This window comes from Cibotium barometz, chromosome 6 (assembly GCF_041138505.1).
Source record: "Cibotium barometz isolate CiBa-2024 chromosome 6, ASM4113850v1, whole genome shotgun sequence".
Classification (NCBI taxonomy): Eukaryota; Viridiplantae; Streptophyta; class Polypodiopsida; order Cyatheales; family Cibotiaceae; genus Cibotium; species Cibotium barometz.
The window spans coordinates 31,852,519-31,873,006 of NC_141051.1; the positions used below are offsets into that span (position 1 = coordinate 31,852,519).

Below are 20,488 nucleotides of genomic sequence, written 5' to 3' on the forward strand. Positions count from 1 at the left end.
TTTTATATAAAAGCCTGAAAGTCTGAGAACAGATCTCACATCATGTAGAGTCTTGGGAGTTGGCAAGTCTCTAATGGTTGCTATCTTTTTAGAGTCAACACGAATGTCATCATAGCAAAAAACAATGTGCCCAAGATATTCAATTTCACTTTGAAAGAAAGAGCTTTTATTAGGATTTGCATACAAATGGTTCTCTTTAAGAAGTATAAAAAGAGTTCTCAAATGGTTTTCGTGTTCTTTTTCGAAGAGCGACTAAAAATAAGAATGTCATCAGAAAAGACAATCACAAAATCTTGATGGTTCAAAAAGATTCTATGCATCATGCAAAGAAATGTGGCCAGTGCATTTGTAGGGCCAAAGGGCATTACTAGAAATTCATAGTGACCAAATTGAGTACGAAATGCAGTTTTATAAATATCAGTGGGGTCCATATGCACTTAATGATATTGATTTTTGACAGTCACTTTATTTTATGCATGATAATCGACACACATGATGCGATAAGTCTTACTCTTCTTTTGAACTAACAAGATTGGTGCTCCAAATGGTGAACTACTAGGCCTTATCAATCCTTTATCTAGTATATCCTTAATTTGGTATTAAATTTCTTGTTCTTGCAAAGGGTTTTGTCTATAAGGTGTACGATGCGGTGGTGGTTGACTTACTGGGCAAGAGCTCTATTTTATTGTCCTAGGGGCGAGAAGGAGGTAAGTGAGGGGGATAGTCATTAACAAAACAATCATGAAAAGAATCAAGAAAGTGTTGTTGATGTGGAGTGAGTGTTTGATTTACTTTCTCTACTCATTCACATAAATCACATATGCTTTGTGCTCTTTTCTTTGTGCTCTTTTCTAAGTGCTCTTTTTTTTTTGTGTGTGTGTAATCAATGGAATAATTTCAAGTGAAGAGTCACTAGAAAGAGAAATCAATGTGCCATTATGTGTGAATTGCATAGTATGAGTGTTGTAATCAATGTTAGGATTGTGTTGATGATGGAATGGCATTCCTAAAATGATGTCCATGGAATGTAAAGGTGCAATCAAGAAATCACGATGCTCTTTATATGACCCAATTTGAATTTCAAGATTTTTACTTTCACGAGTGCCATTGTAATGAGCTCCTTGGAATGCAGATTTTACTTTACATGTAGAGAGAGATGTGTACAATTGTAATTTCCTTACAAGATTTTCTAAAATAAAATCATGCCAACTCCCGTCATCATGCAAAACACAAACTTGATAACTATCAATAGAACCTTGCATGCATAATAATGAATGGATAGATTGAGGAATACCTAGAGGGTTGTTTGATTCTTGATTAACCTCATCATGAAGAGTGTCCTTCGTCCATTTTAGAATGGTGTCATCGTCGACCTCATGAGATTCTTCTTCGATGTAGTGGACCACAGCGGTTGGTTTCTTTGGAGGTGGTAACTTGGCGAAGCAATTTGCCACAATATGGCCTGGCTTTAAGCAATGATGACAAGTAGGAGTAGGCCTAGGTGCTTTTGATGAGACATTATGAGCACTATTGTGACAAGTAGGAGTAGGCCTAGGTGCTTTTGATGAGACATTATGAGACATTATGAGCACTATTGTGACTAGGCTTGGGGTTTTAATTTACAAAATTTGGCTTTGAAGTTGCCCCATAAAATACATTTTTAGGAGGAAATGTGGATACGCATGAGTGTTGAACATTGCTAGTGCGATTTGAATTGAAAGAATTAGGTTGAACAAATTTTCTAAATGGACGATTATTACCCACAAAAGATGATTGCCGGTTTGTTGGACTAGACCCTTGCATAGGCCTAACAAACTTGCCAATGGAGCAAAGCTTCTTCTCTGCATCATGAGCAAGAGAAATAGCCTCATAGAGAGGAGAAGGTTGGAACATATTCACCTCTTCTTGTAAGCCTTCTTCAAGACCATCCTTATACTTTTGATGCAAAGTATCATCATGCACATCTTCTGCCATGCGAAGATGTAATAATGTTTGCCAAAAACACTCAGTATATTGTGACACATTGTCACAATTATTCCAAGAGAATTTTCTCCATGCACGGTGTGCCTGCAAAAATGAAACTGAGGTGGAAGGAAAGACTCTTTGACTTTGTTTTGGAACTCAAGCCAAGTGGTTGGCTTGTCAGCAACATTGCGGACTACATTCCACCATAGAGATGCTTTATCAACCATGTGATTAGTGGCACATTTAATTTTGTCTCTTTCGGAGAAGTTTTCATCAGCAAAGTAATCATCAAATTGACTTAACCATGAAAGAACAATGCGGCCATCCTTTCTACCATCAACTTTTGTAAAAGTGAAAGAGCAACGACTTATTTCTTATTCCTTGTGTATGCTTTGGGCTTCAAAAACTGCTTTGCGAATCTTGGTGAGACGATCATCTTCTAGAGAATCATTGGCCGATGCACGCTTCTCATGCTCCAATAAGGATTACGTGTGCATGCAGCGTTGTTGCTCTTCTTGGAGTTGAGCTTGGATCAAATAAAGTCTTTGATCGAGTGTGGGCTCAGGAAGTGGAGAATTGGTGAAGCCATGAGCATTGCCCATATGCAAATCATCACTTGAAGAAGAATTTATTTTTAATTTAAAAAATTGGTTACCTCATTTGCACAATGTAAATCACGAACGGGTTGAGAAAAGAGATGCCAAGTGTTAAGAGGATCACCTTGCTTTGAATAGATCAAGGGCAAGAGGTAATACTTTCACAACCAATCTGCTTCAATTTGTTACTTTTGCACCGCAAAATAAAGATTTGAAGACATTGATGAAGCAAGAGGGTTGATTTGAGAGTGAAATTGTTGATGGAGAGACCGGCATTCACAAGCACATTGCTTATGAAGCTTGCAACAATGATTTTTTTATTGCTATTTAAAATATAAAAGGGTGTAGTAGCTCAAAACGACAAGGTTGATGAGATGAAGAGGGGGGAATTTACAGAGGTGAATTTGGAGGTGCGATGTGGATTTTAGAAGAAAAATAGCATAATTTGGGAAGAAATTTTTGGGGGAGGTGGGTTTATGAAAAAGTGGGAGGGTGAATAAGGACAGGGGAGAAGAAAAAGGACAAATCCCATAAACCAAAACGTGGGGAGTGGGAAGAGGAGTATATATAGTGTGTTGGTGTCATTTACATGCATCCAAGAGGTGAAAAAGAACGAAGAGAGCTTGTGGACTATACTCATTTACTCCTACTAATGACCTTGATCCTCTATAGGGCCTTTGGCCTTTGTGGCCCTGTGCTAGGATGTACCTGGTTCTACAGGCTGGGCTGGCGTTTATATAGGGCCTTTGTGGGCCTGTGCTAGGATATGTACCTGGTTCTACAGGCTGGGCTGGCATTTATATAGGGCCTTTATGGGCGTGTGCTAGGATGTACTTGGTTCTACAGGCTAGGCTGGCGTTTATCGCATTCATGTAGCATGTCTCTTGGATGCTTCTTTGCGTAGCAGGTGGCACGCTTATCGAGAACTGATTCTTTGCCCATCTAGTGGCACGCTTACCGAGGACTGATTGCTGCAACACTTCTGGACGTGGCCATGGCTCTGATACCACTGTTACATGAGGGTTGTTGTCCTCATACACAAATTCAATTAAAAAGATGAACAAAGCTCACTCTACCTCTCTCAAAACACCATAGTTTTTTGAGAAATAAACTTACATGAACATAAAAGAAGAGAAGATGCACGACACACATTGAGGACAATCTTCCCCCACTTGCTTGATGACTCACACTTTTAAGCAAGTTCTTTTTTTATTACTTTGTAAGCCAAAAATGACTTTTACACTCCACTTTGGGCCTTGCCCCTAAACTTTAGGAAAGCGTTATGCATGAAGTAATGTGAACCATCCTTGGGCCTTGACTTTAGCAAAGTGTCATGCATGAATTAATATGGGTCATCTACTAAGAATAAACAAACCATTTGAATAAATATGTCTCTATAACAAATGTGCATAATAAATATGTGTGCCGCCATTTTATGTACAAAATAATAACAGCCACCAAGCCACTACATAAAATGTCACATAAATATAATGTCACCAAAAATATAATATCGCCATGAACATAGTGATGCCAAAATGTGCATCCAATATGCACGCCAAAAATGTGTAACCATCATCATGCCACCCACACTAGCCCCGCCAGTGACCTGCTATCAAAAACACATGCACGAGATTATATCCAGTGACTATCTACCTAACATGGTGCGACCAGTACCTGGTGGTAAGTCACTAACCATGTGGCAAATAATCAAAAATAAATATCCATGAAAAATATACCACAAAAATATTTCAATAATTTTCATAATCCTTAACAGGTACAATATCACATAGCAACAATAATGGCTCAATTCTATGCCCAATGGCAATAGCAAGTGCTTGATGGCTCAAATACATGGCCAATTGGTGTAGCAAGTGTCCAACGATTGTCTACATATTACCAATAAAAAGACAAATGCCCAATGGCTAAAAATCTTAATATAACCATCAAATACTCTTATCTTCAATATATCTTCACCATGGAAGTATTCAAAACAATCTTCAAATCAAGTAGAGAGCCTCCTACTTCAACGTTTCGTCACAATAGAAGCTTTCAAATCTGTCCCCAATAGTAGGTGTACTTCATGTGCAACTTGAGAGAGAGAGAGAGAGAGAGCTACATCAGGGCAACCTCTAGAGGTGGTAGAGAGCCATAACCATGGAGTGGAGAACCACCAAGAATATAGAAGAGCTTCCAAAACTAGATGTTTCACACAAACTTGTCCCAAATGTGTGTCCACACCTCATAATGCCATTTGTCAAAGTAATGCATACACACTCGCCCCAAATGTGTGTCCACCCCACAATGAGCCACATGTCAAATGCACACACACTTGCCCCAATAGTGTGCAAAATAAATTTCCATCCTCATGAGTAATTTGTTCCACATCACGTAAAAGATTGGACGTCCGACTTACAATATATATATATAAATTTAAATACATGCTGCCCATTTTTTATAACTTGTCCACCCACACCATAAGGGAGTCTAAACCACCATAAAAGAGCTTGTTTCATTGCTCAATCCTTCCCCCAGTTGTCAAGAGTTCCCAGGCACACTTCCCAAGGACAAGGACAAGATCAAGCATACGAAGTCCAATGTTGTGCCATAATCTGATTCCAGGTGACTAGGACTAGTATTGGATAATCCACCATTCCCAAAGCTTGTACTTTCCAAATATTTAGGCATCTTGGAATCCATCATACCCCTTTTACATTGGGAAAAGTCAATGCCGGTGATAGATTGGAGGAGGGGAGCCACACGTATAGAGAAAAAGAGTTGATATCCTCTACGACCCACCACTGTGGAGTTTGACACTCTTCATAATAATTGGAAAACACAATCAATCATTAATAATTCATATCTTTATATAGTTCTTAACCCAGCCATTTTAATTTCCAGTAAACGATAAAGACCCCCATGTTCAACAATAAGGTTGACGGAGTACTCAAAACGTAGTGGATACACGGCCTACCGAAGTGTAGGCCAAAAGCCCTCACTAGTAAAAGTCCTCTTACAGTGTTAGTAGAGTAGACATGATATGGTATTTGACCTATGCAGGCATAAAAGCATGTCTCCACCTCCAAGAGTTCAGTGCTGTCACATTCATCAACCTTGAAAACAAACACTCAGTTGAACCCGAAACAACAATCCCATCTTAAATCAGCAACCAAACTGTGCACTGTAAACTTCCATAAAAATAAAAAGATGTCGAGCTTAGAGGGGAGAAAAAAAGCAACTCTCCTTGACATGCATCATCACAACCGGTAACAAAAATACCACCTATGCTTTATCATTGCTACGAGATGCCTCTTTTTCTTGAAAGAATCTTGCTGTACAGTAGTGAAAATGGAAACCCTATACAAAATAGGGAACTTTACATTTGAGAAAAGCACCATGCTTGCAAGGGCTTCCGTGACAGCTTTGACTTCAGAACACTAGAGTTCATGGAAAGAAGGTACATCTTGACGGCACTACAAGTCCCGGTTACTGACACAGAAACTAATAGAGCCTTTTTTTACAGTCTTGAGCTCCACAATAGCAAGCCTTGATTTTCACGTTGCCATTGGCATCACGCACTTGATCTATGCTGTAGTTGTAATCATACGACAGTTCTCTCATAGGAGGTATATTCTCCATGGCAAACAACATGACATGTGGAAATCTCAAATCATCTGAGTCATACAAAACATTCTGAGCAAAAAGATTCGGTGAGCAACTATGGTTGATGAACCGGGCAACATTACCAAAATCCTTGGCATCGATTGTATATCCTACATCCTCAACCACAGGCACAACAGCAGTTGACCCATCCATATCCATCAAGTCAGACTCAGCACTCCATGGATTGCATTTATTTCCAAGGTCAAAAAGATACTCATCATTCTCAATCTTTTGCTCAGCTTCAGCATCAGACAAAAGCTCTCCAGTGTATTCACAGATAAAGCCTCCTGGTTGGATGGAATTTATAGATCTGACCCCCCATCCCCGATTCTTTGTCTTGAAAACCTCCAATTGATACCTCAAACCCTTCTGACTTACTCTGTTGTGACAAGAACTTGAGCAACGACATGAACTACCACATTCATACACTACTTTCTTGTCTCGAATCATGTAACCCTTTTCATTATAGGGAAGCTCACCCCCATTTTTCAGTGCACAGAGACATTTTTTCTCATCAAAACAACCCCCCACACAATCACAACCTTGTGGCAGCACAGGTGAGAACCACATTGGATACTTTATGTTTGGAATGTATATGAAGCGAGTAGGTGCTGCTTCTGCATCCACTTCATTGACAACACAGATAGGCAGCTTCTCCTTGCCTCCAGAGATGTCTTCTAAGAGGAGGTTAGGACGGGCTAACCCTCTCTTCTTCAGGTTACCAACAAACTTCACAATAGATAAGCCCACCTGTGGTTGCCCAGACCTTCTAATTAGCGTAAAGTGATATACACCATACCCTGCTGCACCCCTTTCAAATTGCAAACCAACTACATCATATAGCCCATCATAAGTGTAAAGTTTTGATGATGGACTGGCAGGATCTGAAGTCCCTCTGATGACACGAACAGGAGTTTTTTCCTTCATACAGTTACTCATTGCGAGATTGCCTCGAACTAGCTCTTGATCGCTTTCCTGCCGCCTGTTTCCTTTGTAGTTATTACCTCCCTGTCCAGAATAGATAAGTGTGTCCCCACCATCTTTATCATCTTCATAACCACCAGAAGCAACAATGCTTGTTGCTAGAGGGCACCCACTAGGGCGCCTTTTACCAGGAATGTAGTCAATTCCACCTTGAACTTGCCTGTGCAAACCAATTATCAACATTTCAATCCGGAAAGAGAATTGATCACCCACTTCTACACCAGGAACCTCACCAACAATCTTCTCTCCCGAATTTCTCAATCTACCCTTTTTTTTCAGCATGCCAGCCGCATCAAGGTCTGCCCTTTTGGTAGTATTCTGAGACTTTACCAATGCCTTGCGGATGAAGTCAAATTCATGCAAAGTTCGCTTCACCAAAGATCGGGCGCTTACTCCATCAACTGCCTCCTGGCATAATTCTTTTGCGGGATCCTTCAGCATCATGCTGTCTACACTTCTACTGTTCTGAGAAGGGTAATTTACTCTACTGATAGCTTTATGAGTCAATCTTTTCACTGGATCCTTGGCCCTCATGCTGCCTGTGCTTCTCCTGCTTTGAATTGGAACTATGTGGCCTGGGATCTCCAATATATGCTGTACCTTGGATTTCTTAGCCACATGACCTCGGCAGAGCCATCTAGCTGATGAATCTGACGATCCTGCAACCAAACCATCCTGCCTGGGCTTGATCTTGAGAGAACCATCCGCAGCCTGTGTCTCTGCTCCCCACGTCACAAAAGGCTCCTTGAACAGGCAAATGGCACCTTCTTGTTTCTTTTCTTCCTCCTGTGTAATTGAATGACTGTTCCCTTGAGTATGCATCTGCACCCCCATGTCTGAGGCTACAGCAGGGATCTGGGAAGGAAGCATTTTGCTAGATTCCTCGACAGTAACCTGGGGGCCAGATTGAACACACTCTGCAAAAGTGTCTTTTGATTGATTTCCAAGATTTTTGCTGCAGTTCTTGATGGCAACTTGAGGGCCAGATTCGACAAGCTCTGCAGGACCATCCTCTTTAATGCCGTTTGTCAAAAGTTGATTGCCAATCTTTTTGCTACAATTCTTCTCAACGGCAACTTCTGGGCCAGATCGAACAAGCTCTGCAGGACCATCCTCTCCAGTGTGATATGTCACCGCTGGATCTCCAGTAAGGACTTTGTCGTCTTGAGATGTGATCTTCATATCATTCGCTGCAGAAAAGGGAACATAAGGAGAAGAAAGCAGAGGAGGAGGGAGGCCAGGGCTCTTACCACAGCCTGCAGGGTAATCTCTAATGGCAGAGGACCTTGCCCGCTTCCTGTTGTTGCCCCCAGCGCAGGAAATGAAGGCTCTTTCCCGTAGATCTTCTCTGGCAGGAAAAGCAGCATCATCCTCCTGAGGAACTGACCTCTCCTCTTGAGGTTCGCTTTGACTTATTGGAAAAGGTAAAGGGCCCGGAGTTACGCACGATGATAAAGCGGCCTGGGATCCACGTAGGGTTTTGATTGAGGGAGAGGCTTCTTGTTTTTCTGATTCCTTTCTGTCTGAAGGGGGAACTACGGAACGGCTGTTGAGGGTGGTTGGGGCGTCTATCTTGTGGGCCGGTGTGTGATTGAATGGCCTTTCGCCGCAGGTCTTAGCGTCAACCATAGCTTCGCCGTTACGCTCGAGGTGCAGATTGAGGGGCGCAACGGCCGACCGAGAGGCTCGTGCTGTAACGCTGGTGTCGCCTTGCCGCGGAGAGAAAGTGCCATTGCCGTTGCCGTTGCCGTTGCCGTTGCCGTTGCCGGACATCACACTATCGGAGCTGCCATGCAGGGGCCAAGAACCCTCTCCCTTACTGCCATGGCTATAGACAGAACCCTTACCCTCCCCCCTGCCGCTGTGGAGACGAACGGGACCCTCGCTGCTGCTTCCATAGCGATGGACGGAACTCGAGCCGCTGCTTCCATGGCGGTGCACTGAACTCCATTCGCTGCCGTGATGGCGGTGGCGGAAACCCTCACCGCTATGGTGATGGCGGAAACCCTCGCTGCTATGACGCTGGTGGAAATAGTAATGGCGGAAGCCCTCCCTAATGCTGCTATGACGAAAACCCTCCTTGCTGCCCCCATGGCGATGGCGAACACTCTCGCCGCTGCCCCCATGGCGAGGGCGGACACTGTCGCCGCTGGCCCCATGGCAATGGCTGCCCCGATGGCGGTGAAGGAATCCACGGCTGTTGCTGTTGCCGCCAGAAAGATCCTTCACAAGCGTAGAGAACTCCTGCAAATCACCATCGTCGTCGTCATTGACAAGAATCACCATAGCTTCAGGTGATACAGGCACAGCCTGCTGCCGAGGAAAAAATGAGCCCTAGGGTTTCTGCAGCATTATCATCACCAATGAAGATGATGTTGCTGCTTGGCTATGGCGGTGACTATACAGCATTTAGGGTTTTCACCTGAGTATGTTTTGGCGGGATATGACGGGATTCGACATGACATGTCAGGTAAACCTTTTTATTCACCTTAATCTGCTGCTGATCAGCACCAAATGCGCCGCCCCGAGGTTTTTTCAAAACTATTTTTTAGCTTAAAATTTAACTGAAGTACCTTAAATTTTAAGACATTTTAAAATTGAAAAATTGAAGTTTTCATACAAATAAAGGTCCATTGCTTATAGCTTGTTTTCTTATATAGTTTTGCCAAATATGACCAATAAGCCTTCAAGCTCATCTTAGAACCTCTAGCACAAATGCATCACCTAAGGGCTCCCCTCTCTCGAAGCACTATCCATTTATCTGCTTTTCGAGAGAGAAAGATAGAGGGAGGTTCTCTATCTTTCTCGTCGTCGTCTATGGGCCTACCTTTGGATGAAACATTTGCTCTATGTGTGTGTGTGTGTGTTTTTTTTAAGGTCAATCACCAAGATTTGATTTACCAAGGACCAAAATTTACTACAGTAAGCATGCAAGCCTCAAAACTGCAACATAAATCCTTATCATTATCAGCAAGACTTGATTCACCAAGGACCAAAATTTACTACGATAAACATGCAAGCTTCAAAAGTGCAACCCAGGTTTGTTATCCATGTCAAGGTATCTCTTCATTTTGAAATATATATGTGAGGTGGAAATAAAGGAGAAATGTCCATTCATTTAACAAGCCATTAACATCCATTAATATAAGAATTGAAGTCTTTCTTTGTCAATATGGTAGTAGATGTGACATTGTCATGGGACAAATAGTCCCTCTCAATACCTTGCATCTCTTCTTGCAAAATAAAAACAAAACAAAGTTTAGGCATAGTTGAGCCTTTCAAATGTAAGTTTTTGGATTGTCACTCAACAATGATTCATCATCTAGCTCCTCCCCAAATTGTCCATGCTCTTGTACATAAGCTTGAATGATACGACATTCTGGATGGATTTTTATGCCTTGTACTTGAAAATGCAATTCTCTTGGGCCACTTCATGCTTATTGGGCATTATGCCTTTGTCATAGGAATATGAGCCCAATTGCCATCCATAACCATCTATCACAATGCTTTGTGTTGTGGTGTGACAAATATCCTCCATGGTTGGCCCACACTTTCAACATATTTATGAATATGGGATGGTTTTTTTACCACGTATAAGCATGATATTATTGGTCACATTAACTTGCTTTGGGATGTGACAAACAAGATAATATTGCAAGATAATTTTGTGCTTTGTTATACCTTGTGAACAAACCATGCACAACTAGTTGCATTTTGTAATGGTTACTTCTGTTAATAAAATTTGACTTCATGGTATAGTGAGGAAAGGTTCACAATATGTGGTTGCAAACCATATGTCAAGAATTCCTCATGGTGAACCAGCTTCAGGAGTTGAAGATGATTTACCAACAATCAAATGCTCCTTGGTTCAAACTTGATTTAGTTCTTTTATGAAGTGAGGAAATATCACACTTCTTGTTGGCTAACAAACTTCCATTGAATAAAGATCACATGAAGCGCTTGACTTAGTTCCTTTATGGAGTGAGGAATTCTCATAGTTCTTAGCTAAGAGCTTTCCAAGTAATGGACCATTAAATAAAGATCACATGAGGAAATCGATCAAACAAGCTACCCTGATTGGTTGGTCAATTATATAAATTGGGAAATAATGATGTGATACATAGATGTATGCATGAAGATGAAGTTGTGGATGTTTTGGAATAAGCATACTTAAAGTTAAACTAGCATAGGTATATTATACATGTATTATTAAGCATACTTAAAGTAGCATAGGTATATTATACATGTATTATTAAGCCTATTTCCTAAACAAAGCAATGGGTCACTAGGAAATGTACCCTCTCCATAATGTGGTCAATAAAACAAAGTGATGAATGCTTACCTTTGGCATGGGGATGCAAGTGCTACCTATTCAAAGCTTTTAAAGTAAGGAATGCCTCCCTTTATCGTGGGGATACAAGTGCTACTCATTTAGAGCTTCCCAAGGGAGACTCTCCAGCCCCTTATGCTAAACCTCGAAGCAACTTCCACCATTGTGACCAGAGGTGTTGGTGGATGAGACAATAACCTGCAAGCTCTCACACTCACACACTCTCACCACGCACACTCTCAAGAGATAAGTTAGAGTAGCTTAATCTCATATAAGGGAAGTATCCATTCTCATTAGAGAAATTATCTTTTATACAACTTAGTGCTTGGGAACCGAGACTTGGGCTTTTGGCCTTAGTCTCTAAACTATGTGTATGTGTGTCCTAGAATAACTAATGTACATCCCTTCAATGTTGGAATTACACTTAGCTCGATCATCCCTTGTTTATATCATTGTGAGAGTATTAGAGCAAAAAAATCAATAAATTTACATGAAGTAAAAAACGGCTCAGGCAGGCAAAATTACAAGTGACCCAAATGAATAGATTTGTTGTTGTTGATCACTTATAATGACTTTGACTTTGTAAAAAATGTGTTAAAGGAACCTATCGGAGCTATCCGCCTCATTAACCATTAAGTGGCTAGTGTTTACCTTGGTTGGCCATTATTATAAAGTACCCAAACTAGTATCTCTTAAAACTCAGATACTTTTTCCACATTTTTGGTAATAAAAATATTTTGTGATGGGGCCCACCAAAGTCATCCACCTAGTTAACTGCCAAAAATGAGGTTAACATCTCCCCCACCTGATGTAGGTTTGTCCTCAGACCTATACAATAAAGAGAAAGGTCGAGAGGTTGGTTGTGTCGATGTAAAAGAAGTTGGGGACTCGAAGATTTAGTCCCCACCAATGTGTTGATGATGTGCTTCACTGCTACGTAATAGCTACAAATGTCTTGTAATTGTGAGAGTTGGCTTTTGTTGACAAGGTTGTGGGTGTCAAGTGTAATACATGTGCATAGGTAAAAACAAGAAAAGAGTGCCTAATGCATGCGAAAGGTGCAAATACCTATATGCTTCACATAAACAAAACATGCAATGTAAGAAATGTAGCCATATTTGGTAGTGACGTGTGTAAACACACGAGGCCCAGTCGGGGCACTTTTTCCCTCTTTAGGAGGTTTTTCCCCGTGTTAGTTACACCCATCTTGGGGTATACTTATCATCTTTGTATAGCACACATTCACTATCTATCTATCACTTCATTGTGTGCTCCCTTGAACTTCTCCACTATGTGTGTGTGTGTGTGTGTGCGCGCGCGCACGCGTGCACGCGTGTGTGTGTGCATTCCTGCAACCCTATTTCCAACATTTGGTATTAGAGCATGCGCTCCTTGCCCCTGTGCTGCTTACCCTCATAGTATAGAGCTAAGGCTAGACAACGATGGTCCATATTCAAATAACTTAAGAAAGAGAATATATATGCTTATGTGGATAGATTTTGGCAAACCTTATTATAAATACAGGTAATTAAGAAAGTTCACAATAGCAAGAATCAAAGAAGGAAGTTTATTAACACGTTTCTATCAAAAGTTTATGATTTTCTGCAAACATCGTCAGGGACCAGATTTGCACTATTCTTCATCGGATTCTGGAGTATTTTTATCAGATCTACTACAAACGGCTATGCAAATAAACAAGAAAGCATCAACAGACACTCACCACACCGGATCTTGTCTATGGGCTTCACTTTAGCGAAACCACATTGGATCTTATCTACGGGCTTCACTTCAATGACATCGATCTGTGCATCTTACGAGTAAAATTTCTACTCACTATACTTTGCATTTCTTTCATACACCTTGTAGGTCTCCATGGTCAACGGCCTTATTATAACAACCACCTTGGTTGCATCAAAGGAGCACTCAGCACTTTGCAGGTTACGTGATTACTTGCTTGGGTATTATAAAAAATGGTAGATAGTGATGTGTTTCGGATGTTATCTGCTGAGGATAAGCTTGATGGAACCAACTACCCGTTATGGCCCTATATGATGCAGCATGTATTGGTGGCCAAAGGGTTATGGAATGTTGTGGTTGGTATTGAGAAATGTCTTAGTTCCTCTGATAAATATGATGCAGAAGGCACATCTGCAGACACCGGCTCACTTTTACATGGTGTATTACCACAGCATAGCATACCTACTATGTAGGAACAAACAAAGTGGGATGGAAAAGATGTGTGGCCACATGTGTTGCTTGCTTTGTCAGTCAAGAGGAGTATCATTCCTCACATTCGGTGATGCAAGACTGCTAAACATGCATGGGATGCATTTGTGTCATTGTATCAGGTACGTAATGAAGCACCTATTAGAGTCAGAGCATATGGGTGAGGAGACTCGATGGACAGTTTCCTTACAAAAATCAAGGATTTCAAGGAGCAGCTGGCTAGTGTTGATGAAATATATCCTAATATTTCATTGGTACCTCTACTGTCTTGAATGCGTTGTTAGACTCGTATCAAGGTTTGCTTCTACCATCAGACTCATGATGAAAGGCAATCCAAATTCCTTGAAGCTTAACGAGTTGGTTTCTATGCTCTTGCAAGAAGAGAAATCTAGGTAAAAACACATCTGTCCTATGTATAATATATCAGTCTTTTGCTCCCAGTCAACAAAGAGGCAAAGGTAAATCCTTTCCTCAAGGTAGTTACAAACCGAAATCAGAGTCATTGGGCAAGCTTACAAACAAGGAAAGCATCAAGCCAAAGAAAAAGAGCAAATGCAACTATTGTAGGAAACCTGGTCACTACATTAATGATACAAAGAATCTGCAAACTATGCACATGATGATTAGACTTTCATTGTGAAGTGAAGCTTTAACCCTTCGCATCATAAGGATATGTGTATGGTTGTTACATATGTACATGGTAGTTTGTTCTCATCACTTGAATCTACTCCACATGGAAACACTGCTACCTGTGCAAGAAACTCCTCATATCATGTAAACATAGTTGGTACAATTATTCTCACTTCTCCAAATGGTGGAACAATCACACTTTCAAATTTATTATATGTACCAACAAGTATTAAGAAAAACTTGTTATCTGTCTTTGCCATTAGTAATGATGGCTTAGTGGTTCAGTTTGTGGATGATAGATGTATTGTTCATGATCGTAGTTGACGGCAATATAATTGTTACTTCTGGTACTTTGCCTCATGGCCTTTACATGCTAGACACATATGAAACACAAAGGCATGCTATATGTATAGTTTCTACCAAAAAGGTAATGGGTGATGCTAAGCTATGGCATGCACGCTTTGGTTACTTAAACTTTGGTGGATTGTTGCGTTTGCATAAAAATGGCATGGTGTCTAAGCTGCCACACCTTGAAGCCCCTATCAAACATATTTGTGAGGACTATATTGTAAGATTCCTCCCCAGCCCCTCAAAATGTCCAGCATCTTTCCCTGTAATCAATCCCTCTTTAGAAATATAAAAGACCTTGTTTCTAACTATTTTAACCTAGAGAGCGAAAATATTCTAGAGAGAGAATATTCAGATTTTTAACATTTTTGGATAGAAAATTATTTTATCTTATTAAAATAAGTTCCCCTGAAACAGAAATTCAAAAAGAACTTTCCAATGTGCAATTGGAATTAATTAGAAATGGGTATAAAGAACCTTAGTCTAAGAGTCTAGATTTTCAGAAATCTTTGGATTATGGTCCAATTAAGGTTCTTGTGAGCCAATAGGATCAATCCATGGGTGGGAAGGAGATAAATCCAATTTTGTAAAAGAAGATACCCAAAAATGAGTAAATGCTCACATAAGATGAAGAGTTGACTATGTACAAAGTTTATTAGTAAGAAACTATGAGTAATTTTAATAGTATGAGATATTTGGGTATAATGATTTCATTTTGACACATATGTAAGGAAGGGGAGTCCCTTCAATACTCACATAAGATGAAGAGTTGACTATGTACAAAGTTTATTAGTAAAAAACTATGAGCAATATTAAAAATATGAGATATTTTGGGTATCCAAAAATGAGTAAATGCTCACATAAGATGAAGAGTTGAAAATGTACAAGGTTTATTAGTAAAAAACTATGAGCAATATTAAAAATATGAGATATTTTGGGTATAATCATTCCATTTTGACACATATGTAAGGAAGGGGAGTCCATTAAAGGAGGTGCATATTTCACATGCTTGAATGAGTTTTAAACTCAAAGATAATGTGATATTTTTATCTCTCCTCTCTCTTGAACCAAACCAAATAAAAAAGGAACCAAACCGAATCAAAAAGTAACCAAACTAGATCCAAATCTAGTCCAAATTCAACCAAACTGAATCTGGAAAATTCTAGAAATCAGTTAGCCTTGGTTAGAGCCTCCCTCTCCTATAAATAGAACATGAGTCCTTTGAAAAAAAGGAGGAGAATTTTACTATTCTAGAACTATGCTGAAATAATGCTAATATTTACTATTCTCTAAAATTCTCTCCAATTTGTAAGAAATTGGAGCTTCCCTCTTTCTTCAATCCCCATTGGTGGCTCCATCAACATACTAAACCAATTGATTGGTTGGGGGCCTCTACCGTGAACAAAGAATCAAGCAATTTGTAAAGTAAGTGGTGAATTTTGATCTTTTCTATAATTTCTCAATGTTTCTCTCTTCTCAACCCCTCTCAAGCTTGAGAAGCTTAATTGGAATGGTTTTTGAATGCTATTGAAGTTAGTTGATGAATGGTAGTAAAGAATTACATAAATTGATGAATACTATTGAAGTTAATTGATGAATGATAATGCTATAGAAGTAATTAATGAATGTTAGTAAAGAATTACATAAATTTTCATTTATGCTTAATTCTAATGGTTTTTATGTAATATCTCTCTCTCACTCAAGAAATGGTCATACTCATGACCTATTCTCAATCCAAATGAATGTATGCATGTAGATGTAGATGTATAGATGTGAATGTGAACGTGGATGTGGATGTATGCATGTAGATGTAGATGTATGGATGTGAATGTGAATGTGGATCACTACAAGAGGTTGAGGACATACCGACGCCAAAATACCGACGCAAATGTCGAACGTCGGTATGTCCGTCGTCATGTTGGAGGAGACAAGTATGGCGGGGTTTTTTTAAATTTTCATTTCCCGTCGCGTATACCGACGCCTATACCGACGCTTATTCCGACGCCGATACCGACGCATATTCCGTAGCATATACCGACGAATATTCCGACACATATTCCGTCGCATATACCGGCGCTCGTAAGTTTTTCACAGCCGAGAGCCTATTTTCTGGTTTTTCGCAGAAGGTGCGCAAGTAATCAAGCGAAAGAGGTGCTTTCTCTCCCTCTTCTCTTTCCCTCTCTCTCCTCTTTTTTCCTCTCTCCTCTTTTCTCCTTCATTCTTCTTTTCTCCTCTTCTCCTTCTCCTAACATGTTATTGCAATTGCTTTTAGTTTTTAATTGAAAAATTAGGACGTTTAGGGTTTTGTGTTTTTTTGGCTCTCTATGCATGTTGAGATCTAGAGCTCTCTATGTATGCATAGATCTCCTAATGCATGCATAGAGATTTTAGGGTTTTGTATTAGTTCTTTTTCTTGTGTTTAATTTACTAATTAGTTTGTTTAATATTTTGTTTTGCAGCTCTTTCACCTCACCAATCTTTCACCAATCCTCGAGCTCTCCTTCAGCTTTGCAAAAAAGAGGTAGATCCTCTTTTGATTTTTCTTGTTTATGCTATTTTATATGAATTTTTGCATCCTTGTTTTATGGTTTAGGGTTAGTTTTGGGTTCTTGTAAGCTTACAACACATAGGATTAATTTAATATCTATGCATAAAACCTATAATAAGCTTGCAATCTCTATTATCCATGTACGTAAAACAAGATCATGTTTATTACACCATTGGGTGATGGGATTAAGGGTTAGCATAGTGCATAAGGCATATAGCATAGAGCTTATGCATAGAGCTTATGCATAAGTCTTGCATAGAGCGTATGCAAGAGACTTATGCATAGAGCGTATGCATAAGACTTATGCATATGACTTATGCATAGAGTTTATGCATATGGCTTATGCATAGAGCGTACGCATAAGACTTATGCATATGGCTTATGCATAGAGCTTATGCATAAGGCTTATGCATAGAGCGTGTGCATAAGGCTTATGCATAGAGCGTAATTGCATAGAGCGTGTGCATAAGGCTTATGTGAAAGGGATTAAGGGTTAGCATAATAGTGCATAAGGCATATAGCATAGAGCTTATGCATAGAGCTTATGCATAAGTCTTGCATAGAGCGTATGCATAAGACTTATGCATAGAGCGTATGCATAAGACTTATGCATATGACTTATGCATATGGCTTATGCATAGAGCGTACGCAGGTAGACTTATGCATATGGCTTATGCATAGAGCTTATGCATAAGGCTTATGCATAGAGCGTGTGCATAAGGCTTATGCATAGAGCGTAATTGCATAGAGCGTGTGCATAAGGCTTATGTGAAAGGGATTAAGGGTTAGCATAATAGTGCATAAGGCATATAGCATAGAGCTTATGCATAGAGCTTATGCATAAGTCTTGCATAGAGCGTATGCATAAGACTTATGCATAGAGCGTATGCATAAGGCTTATGCATATGACTTATGCATATGGCTTATGCATAGAGCGTACGCAGGTAGACTTATGCATATGGCTTATATGAAAGGGATTGTTAAAATGCAATTGCAAATGCCTTGATTGTGGTTAACAAATGCTTATGCAAATGCCATGGTGAGGGCATTGTGAATTGTTGGTTTGTGTTGGAGCTTTTGGATGATGGATTGAGGCATGAGTCCATGCTTTATTGCTGAGTTCTAAATTGTAAAAGGGCATGAGTCATGCTCAATACTTGTAAGCCAATAAACTTGTTCTATCATTTGATATTATCCACATCATTTTGTACCTACACTCACCATTGCAACCACTTCAAGTTTCTATAGAATCTAGCAATGTGTGAGGGTACCTTGGCATTGGTTGGAGAGGCCAAGGGGAGAATGGCTTGAACTCTTTGTGCCGTGATTGCTTGGTAAAGCGGTACGAAGGGGGATTAGGTACACCGGTGTGAAGAAATGGCCTCAACCTTCACCTTGGAGGAAAACTCGGTGAAGGGGTGAGAAGAGCTTGGCCGGGAGATCGGCAAGCTTCAACGCGCGTCCTCAACAATCCTCACCATCGACTTTGTGGATGCATTTGGGCAATGGGGCCCCTTTTCTGTCATATTGTGTGGATATTGCAAATGCATATGATCTTTCATGACATTGTGGGATGCAAAGAGTATTGCGTACAAGTTTTAAGAAGTTGCATTTTCAATTGAGATTTGGTTCCAATTACAAAGGAGACTCTGGCGGAATTTACAAAACCGTAATTCAGTCCTAGGGTTTTTGGGATTAGGTCCGAGCTTATGGCTTATGCATAAGACTTGTGCATAGAGCGTGTGCATATAGCTTATGCATAAGACTTATGCATAGAGCGTGTGCATAAGACTTATGCATTGTTACCATATTATAGTAGTGATGTGTGTGAACACACTTAGGACCGCCGGGGCACTTTTTCCCTCACTAGGAGGTTTTTTCCCCCGTGCATTGTATATACGCCCATTATCTTCTAGGGCTTGTTATCTTTCATTTTTGGCACTCATAATACACTACTGTGTTGTGCTCAAGCTTCCTCATCTTCTTGAAGTTGTGTGTGCATTCCTGCAACCCTAATTCCAACAATTGGTATCAGAGCAGGCTTCCTCCTCCCGGGCAGCATCACCGGCACCTGCCGCTTCATCTCCTCCGATTGCAACGAGGTTTCACGAGCGTCTGCAGGTTAGTATATGCCGTGGGAGCGCCCGTAGGGCTTGGTCGTTTCAGAATTTTGATCTGAAGTCATTTCGCCCTCCGTTTTTGCATTCCAAGTACTGCGCAGGCAAAATCGTCCTACTGTGCAGATTTTCTGTCAAGATTAAAATCTGCAGGACAGGTGCCCATTCGTCTGTTTTGGGCTGTGCTATATAGCACAGGTCGATTTTATACAGGTTTACCTCTTGCAGACAGCATTTACATCTAGTAGTACAGTCATTGGCCATGGCTGACAACAATGATGTATTCCGCATGTTGGCTGCTGAGGATAAGTTGGATGGCACCAACTATCCATTGTGGGCATATATGATGCGACATGTATTGGTAGCAAAGGGGTTATGGAATATTGTGCAGGGTATTGATGCACGTCCTATTGTGGCTGGGAATGCTGCAAACACATCAGAAACAGGTACTGTTGATGATGGTGCAGGCACAAGTGCTGTAGCAGCTGTTCGAGAACCACCACTTTCAGCAGAGCAGATTCGTTGGGATGGTAGAGATGCGCAGGCTCATGCCTTGATTGCGCTGTCTGTCAAACGTACCATTATCCCACATATTCGCTCCTGCAAGACTTCTAAGGATGCTTGGGATGTACTTGCCACATTGTATCAGGCAAGAAATGAGGCTCGTGTTGCTTATCTCCGAAAACAGTTGGAGAATGAGCATATGAACGAAGGTGATTCTATGGATAGCTTTTTGACAAAGATCAAGGATTTCAAAGAGCAGCTCATTTCTGCAGATGAAATCCTGTCAGACAGTTCACTTGTGCAGACTGTTTTGAATGGTCTACCAGATTCTTATCAGGGTTTTGCTTCCACTCTTCGCTTGATGATGAAAGGCAATCCCAATGCCTTATCATTTGAGGAGTTAGTTTCTGTTTTGCTGCAAGAAGACCAGTCAAGGCAAAACAGGAATATTATGCGTGTCGCAGATCAAGCTTTCGTTGCTAGTCAGAGAAGCGGGAAAGGTAAAGCTGGCTTTTCTTCTAGTAAGCAGAAATCTGCAAATGCTGCGCAACCAAAGAAGGAAGACAAAGATGAGAAGAAG

The 20,488-nt window shown here is 40.5% G+C and overlaps 1 protein-coding gene across 1 annotated transcript; it reads right to left on the reverse strand.

Moving 5' to 3' along the window:
• Nucleotides 1-5,752: 5,752 nt before the first annotated feature.
• Nucleotides 5,753-9,660, reverse strand: LOC147637645 (uncharacterized). Its single transcript, XM_086799470.1, has 2 exons — nucleotides 8,456-9,660; nucleotides 5,753-8,395 (listed from the first exon to the last, which is right to left on the reverse strand). Exons 1-2 carry the CDS (start codon nucleotides 9,489-9,491, stop codon nucleotides 6,060-6,062), a joined length of 3,372 nt encoding a protein of 1,123 aa, XP_086655596.1. The 5' UTR covers nucleotides 9,492-9,660; the 3' UTR covers nucleotides 5,753-6,059.
• Nucleotides 9,661-20,488: the final 10,828 nt, after the last annotated feature.